At 45.8% G+C, this 6,963-nt stretch overlaps 1 protein-coding gene across 1 annotated transcript; it reads right to left on the reverse strand.

Moving 5' to 3' along the window:
* Positions 1 to 1,520: 1,520 nt before the first annotated feature.
* On the reverse strand, positions 1,521 to 5,582 carry MRPL19 (mitochondrial ribosomal protein L19). Its single transcript, XM_074153754.1, has 6 exons — positions 5,489 to 5,582; positions 5,160 to 5,271; positions 4,624 to 4,742; positions 3,939 to 4,073; positions 2,169 to 2,350; positions 1,521 to 1,872 (listed from the first exon to the last, which is right to left on the reverse strand). Exons 1-6 carry the CDS (start codon positions 5,562 to 5,564, stop codon positions 1,657 to 1,659), a joined length of 840 nt encoding a protein of 279 aa, XP_074009855.1. The 5' UTR covers positions 5,565 to 5,582; the 3' UTR covers positions 1,521 to 1,656.
* Between the last annotated feature and the right edge of the window lie 1,381 nt (positions 5,583 to 6,963).

Here is a 6,963-nt window from a genome sequence, read left to right on the forward strand (position 1 = left end):
AATGAGACTCCTGCAGTTCATTTCTATAACATGTGACGAGAATGTTATTAAAAGTATGAAAAAAAGATTTGGACACCATTAGCCCTCATTACTTTTAGGAGTTTTGTTGCAAATCCTGCTTTCTAGTAATTTCCGTTGCTTTTTCCTCTCAGAATGCCACCGAAAATGCAGTAGCCGATCAGTGATTACCACAAGCTCATGATCTCATTGCTTTTCTCTTGTTCTCCTAAAGGTCTCTCCTGAACCAACCAGCCTAGTGCTACTATAAAAAAAAAAAAAAAATAGATGTTCTGTCACAATTTAGCTCTGTAGATGTGTCTTTTTGGAAGACGGATAACTCGTAAGCACAGGAAGGCAGTTAATGCTCGTGCTCAGACCCCCCGTGTGCTGTGAATGCGGTTTTATGAACGAATGAAACCAGCTGTCTCGGTAGGTGAGCATTTCATTGTGGACCTTACACTAATTCATGTGATTTGGTTTAAAAAAAAAACACCACCTGGCTCAGTTCTTCAAAACTGATTTCAGAACATTTGTATTTGCTGCTTTATCAAACAATTTTATTTTTTTTTTTATGGGAAGACTTAAACCTGTCTGGGTTTAAGTGGGGTTCTGGGTTTAATGGGGGTCCTGGTAGACAGCAAAATGACAATGAGCAAGCAGTGTGCTCTTGTGGCCAGGAAGGCCAACGGAATCCTGGGCTGCATAGGGAAGAGTGTGGCTAGTAGGTCGAGGGAAGTCATTCTCCCCCCTGTACTCTGCACTGGTGAGGCCACAAGTGGAATACTGCATCCAGTTCTGGGCTCCCCAATTCAAGAGGGATAGGGAACTACTGGAAAGAGTCCAGCGAAGGGCAACGAGGATGATTCAAGGATTGGAGCATCTCCCTTATGAGGAAAGGCTGAGAGAGCTGGGACTCTTTAGCCTGGAGAAGAGAAGGCCGAGGGGAGACCTTATCAATGCTTATAAGTATCTGAAGGGTGGGTTGAAGGAGGAGGGAGCCGGACTTTTTTCAGTGGTTGCCAGCGAGAGGACGAGGGGCAACAGGCACAAGCTGGAACATAGGAGGTTCCACTCAAATATGAGAAGAAACTTCACAGTGAGGGTGACAGAGCCCTGGAACAGGCTGCCCAGGGAGGGTGTGGAGTCCCCTTCTTTGGAGATTTTCAAGACCCGCCTGGATGCAGTCCTGAGTAACGTGCTCTGACATGCTCTGAGCAATCCTGCTTCGGCAGGGGAGTTGGACTAGATGATCTTTATGGTCCCTTCCCACTCTAAAAATTCAGTGAAATTCAGTGAAACCAGTGTATGTCTGCTTCCCTGCTACAGCTGCCCACTACCTGCTCTTTACTTAAAGAAGTAGTAGAAGACTCAAGTAACGTGAATGGATGATGCAAACTCCTCCTCTTAACTCTAATTTTAAAGGAGGCTTCTTGTTTCTGGAGAGGGGGGTGAACAGAGCACACACTGTTTCTTTTCAGGAACAGAAAGGTAGTATTCAGCCACAAAAGCTTGTACGCTTTGACGTTTTCTGGAAAGGTTAACTTTATTGTGTATTTTGCCTATGTACATACAAAATGTGACAACTGATAATCCATACAGTAAATTCAAAATTAATATTAATTTTCCTCAGTAATTCATAGACTGCAAAACCCATTATTAATTTTTAAGCCCTTCACTCACTTCTTTCCAAATTTTATCCTCTAGTTTCGACGTATCGTACTCTCGCATCATATCAAACTCCAGCCAGGGCTGGCTCCACTTCTGCGCTTCTTTCATTTTTTTTTCAGGCAACTCAAACTTTATTCCTTTTATATTGTATTTTGGCCTTTCCCACCGTTTCGACCAGGGTTTAGGTTTCATTCGTACCTTCAGCTGGGGTGAAAGATTAAAAAAAAAAAAAAGGAAATAATCAGAAGGTATGAAGTAATCAGAATTCTCAGAATTGTGAGCTTGGCAAAAGGGGAGACAACTGTTGCTCTAACAGAAGGAAAGTAAGAGAAAACAATGTTCTTTCACCACAGAATGGCATAAAGACTTAATTTGTATGCTTTTGTCACCCTGGTAACTGATGTAGCAAAGAGCTGTTTAACGGCTTTCCAGGACACCAATCAGATACGAAAGTGACCCAACTGATCCTCCCCTTTCCCTCTGAAACACGCAGCTCCTACCTTGTTTACAGGAACTTCTTCGTGGTCTAAACGAGACACAGGTTTCATATTCACATCGAAAGTACTATATTCGGGGAGGGCATCTCGCAGGTACATCAGGTTGTCATCCAGCCTCTTTTCCAGCTTCAGAACCTCGATCGCCTGGATTCGAGGATTGTAGAGTTCATAGCATATTTCAACACCTTAGAGAGAGGAAGTTGGGTTTAATGAACCAAATTCATTAGAAACACTAAGACCAAATTAGTATTACTTCGGTGTTACACATTCCTGTACGATTCAAGAGCTGCTTTTTATTTATACAGAGAACTACAATACACAGCGCTGTGTGCACGTGTGACTGTACACGTGCGATGTGTCTGCATGGGCAAACGCAGGTTTCTTTTGTAAGTCACGTCTTTGATAACAGAATGGCTTAAAAGACATCGAATAACTTGAATTTAAGGAAGACGAGCTTGGGTTTTAAACTTTACTCCCTTCTGGTTACAAGGGCTGTTACTATCTATCTCACTGTATGTGTAGTGTACATAAAGAGACACCCAACCCTTTCATATTTGCTCTCAAAACATCAGTATCTGCATCTCCCCCATTTTTTCATAAAACAGAATATGAACCTATTATAAAACCCTGCTAATCTGTTGCTCGTTAAACAGTTCACGCACATGTCCCCAGTTCATGCAAATACAGTGCTCAAACTGGGCTAGTATTTACATGGCTAGCAGGAGACTGCCCAGGCACAAATATAAGCACAACATCCACACAGTGGATCACACTCGGTCTCCTCAGAACACAGATCTAAAAATCACTAAGTAGAAAGACAAAAAAATTATTAAGCTGTTCCATGGCACACCAGCATCCCTGTGGATACAGTTTTGAACTTCCAGTATCCCTTAGTGGGTAGACTCAGGATTTCACATTAATTTATTGTCATCCTCTCCACACACTAAATTTCCACACCAGATATCCCTTCCACACACAACTTCAGTATTTTTTGCTCACCATTCCTATTTAGCGTAATAGGGTCACACCAACCCCAGGCAGCGCTACAGGCTTGGGGCAGAGTGGCTGGAGCTGCCTGGCAGAAAAGGACCTGGGGGTGTTGGTGGACTGTCAGCTGAACATGAGCCAGCAGTGTGCCCAGGTGGCCAAGAGCATCTTGGCCTGTATCAGGAACAGTGTGGTGACTAGGACTCGGGAAGTGATGACCCCCCTGTACTGGGCACTGGTGAGGCCCCACCTTGAGTGCCATGTCCAGTTTTGGGCCCCTTACAGATAAGACATCTCTGGAGCGTGTCCAGAGAAGGGCAACGAATCTGATGAGGGGTCTGAAGAATGAAGTCTTATGAGGAGAGGCTGAGGGACCTGGGGGTGTTCATTCTGGAGAAAAGGAGGCTGAGGGGAGACCTTATTGCTCCCTACAGCTCCCTGAAAGGAGGGTGTATGAGGTGGGGGTTGGTCTCTTCTCCCAAGTAACAAGCGATAGGACAAGAGGAAATGGCCTCAAGTTGTGCCAGGGGAGGTTCAGATTGGATATTAGGAAAAATTTTTACACTGACAGGATCATTAAGCCTTGGAACGGGCTGCCCAGGGTTGAGGCACCATCCCTGGAGGTATTCAAAAGACGGGTTGACATAGTGCTTAGTGACGTGGTTTAGTGATGTGTTTTTTTGTTTTGGTCTGTTAGGTTGATGGTTGGAATAGATGACCTTAAAGGTCCCTTCCAACCTAGACAATTCTATGATTCTATGAGAATCACCACAGTTAAAAACCCACCTTGGTCTTCTATAACGTTCCGAAGGACAAAGGTAGCGCCAAGTCCTTTGCCTCCTCTTTGAATGCAGATGCCCACAAACCGGCTGGCTTTCTCATTGGCATACGGATCTGCAGTAGTAACGGCAAGTACACTGCCTGCCAAAAGAATTAATTAAAATAAATAGGCTGTTCAAATAAAACACGTACCAAAATGTGGTAAGAGAGTCAAACAAAGTGCATGCGTTTAGGTACATTTCAAAAATGTTTTATTTTCCATGAAAACTGCCAGAAACAGAACAAACTTCTAACATGCTCTGAACTAATGTATGTTAAAGTGATGTTGCAGGATAACTAGAAAGCTTCTTCACCTTTACACCTTCAGCTTTGTCTTTTACTCTTCATTACACAAACTGAACACAATCTAATGTATTTTCCCTTCTTGAGCTTTACTGGTAAACCATGTGCTACAGTGTCAGGATTTAAAAAACACATAAGAAACACATTACTATTATATTTTTAATGGAAACTGGATGTTAATATGAAATTAAAATACTAAATAGCACGTATAGAAACACATACTAGTTGATCTAATGCACCCGATACTGTGATGTTCTGTGATACTCTACAACACGAAAACACACCTTTTACCATCCCACCCTACAAAAAATATTGATAAAATGATGAAAGTTCCAGCGCTGTTACTGACCAACATAGAACTCTGGGATGTTGAAGACTCTTCGTCTCTGTATCATATCCTTTCTTTCTATATAAAACTTAAGAGGATCTGTTCTCCCTCTGGGAGGTATAAATTCAGGGCTCAAGAACCTGCAAGAAAATCCACACTTTCGTAAGTGTAAAACATAAGCATTTTGCAGGTCCATTTCACAAACAGTAATGTACACACTTACAGTTGATCTCAAGGGCTAAATCTAAAGCCCATGTCCCCGTCACCTTGTGGCATAGTGAAAAGATGCACACCTTTAACAGATGAAAACCTCACATATCAACCCCAAATTTACAGAAATCTTTATTGCTGTACATTTCCCTGTTTCACTGCTTTCAGGAACTCTAGAACACAGTATTTTAAGGTTTTTAAAGTACATTTCAACACAAATTATCTTCGGCAGAACTTTGCAAACACTTTTTGTGCAAGGTTGCCTTGGAGCTTTAAGAAGGCGCTCACACAACCACCGGCCTGGCAGCAGCCCCGAACACACTGCGATAAGCACCAGGACACCTCACCTCCTCTCCTCTCTCTGCTTCTGCTTGTCAATAATGACGGGCTTTGGAGGCGGCTGAAATTTTTCCGGCTTCCCATCGCTGCTAACTCGATAGCCCGAGGAAGAAAAGCACCCTGTAAAAATAAGATAATTTTAAAGACACTGTGCTTTCAAGCTGAATTGTCCCCAACAGGTCCCACCGCCGCCAAGCAGGCCTGGGGCATCCCCCTCTGCCCCGCTCTCCGGGCAAACACGCCGGGGCGCACTGAGGGACGGGGACCGACCATGGGCAGACAGAGGACGCCAGGATGAAGGGGAACGAGGGGGATGAGGGGCACGGGCGGTTCTTACTGCCGGGCAGGACGGCGAGGCCCACCGCCCCCGCGACGGCACTCCGCGGCAGCAGCCTCCCGCAGGCGGCTGCCATAGCGACTGCAGCTACTTCCGGCCCGCCGGCGCATGCGCGCAGCGCCGCTACGGCCAGCGCAGAGGGACAAAGTAGTCCGGCGCGCGAAGTGCAACCAGCCGTCCCATGGCCGTCGGGCCCGCCTTGGCTCCTAGGGGGCTTCCCCGTACCAGAACCTGGCTGTGGGGCGGGCCGCTTCATAAATGAGGAAAGGGCCGTGGCCTGCCCTGCTGGAGGGTCCGTGGGGCCCTGGTTGGTCCCTGCCTCAGCCATAGGCCCCTGCTCTGAGGGTGACCCCAGATGGCACCAGGCTGCTGTGGGCTGCCTCCTCACAGGGTGGCGGCGGGTGGCAGCAATGGTGGTTGCTTGGTTCTGGAGCCAGGTGTCCCTTCAAGGTAGGGAGGAATCAAATGGCAGAACCGCAGAATGGTTTGGGTTGGAAGGGACCCCTAGAGATCATATAGTCCAACCCCCTTGCTGAAGCAGGGTGGGTTGAGAGCGAACCTCGAGATCAAAGTGGCTCCTTTCACCCCCAGTCCTCAAGGAGATTTTGTGTGGAGGAGAAGGACCCAAAAGGAGGACCAGAGAGAACCCCCGGCCTCAAGGCAGACGCGGAAGGGGAGAGGGACGGGCGCTGTGGCATTGGGCTGCAAAGCTGGAGCTTCCAGTGTGTTGCTGGGCTCATCGGCGGTGGGAATACAGTGCAGACACACTCATGGTAGCTCCTTGGGACATCAGGGGGATCTACCACAGTTTATTAATGCTGGCTTTGCTGCACAAACATGGTTATGTGGTTTCCAGAAACATGCTCTGGTATATTTTCGATAGACTCAGCTAATAATTTATCTGTGCCATTGTTAGCTCTACCCATAATTCAGATAACTTGCAGTCCCAGGGCTTTTGCCATGGTTAGTTCAGAAATGATTGTGTACATTGGTATTACTGACTTACTTTTAACATGTCTGTTTCAGTCAGGTGTCAGTAACAGCCTGGATTCAATTAGTGGGTACTCGGGCAGGAGAGAGGCAAAGTTTAAACGCAGAGTGCAGAGCTATTAAATAACACCTCACTGTTTAAACTTTGCAGAGATTCACTTCAAACTCTGCCTGATCTCATCAACTAATTGGATCAATCGTGTTGTCTGTGATGTTCCCTCAGCCCCTTTTAATGGTGGCAGCTTTGTAGCCTGCCTGAGTCCCACATTAATGAGAGTTATTTTCTAGTTTGTGATCAGCTGTTTGGTTTCTTAACTATGCTTTAGAAAATGATACGGTGTGCAGAAGACAAGTCGCAGTATTTCTCGATTATGTGCTGATCTAACACAGAGTGGGTTAAGGACACGGATGGGACAGAAGAGGGCACTCTGACCCTTGAAATAAAGAAAAATCTCCACCAACACTGAGTGCATGCTTGAAGCAAA

The sequence above is a fragment of the Numenius arquata genome, chromosome 9 (assembly GCF_964106895.1).
Source record: "Numenius arquata chromosome 9, bNumArq3.hap1.1, whole genome shotgun sequence".
Classification (NCBI taxonomy): domain Eukaryota; kingdom Metazoa; phylum Chordata; class Aves; order Charadriiformes; family Scolopacidae; genus Numenius; species Numenius arquata.

Coding starts and splice junctions, on each gene's coding strand:
- MRPL19 (XM_074153754.1), bottom strand. CDS start 5,564: ATGGCAGCCGCCTGCGGGAGGCTGCTGCCGCGGAGTGCCGTCGCGGGG. Junction 4,743..5,159: donor AAGCAGAGAGAGGAGAGGAG/GTGAGGTGTCCT, acceptor ATTTTCTTGCAG/GTTCTTGAGCCCTGAATTTA. Junction 4,074..4,623: donor CATCCCAGAGTTCTATGTTG/GTCAGTAACAGC, acceptor TTCTTTTGGCAG/GCAGTGTACTTGCCGTTACT.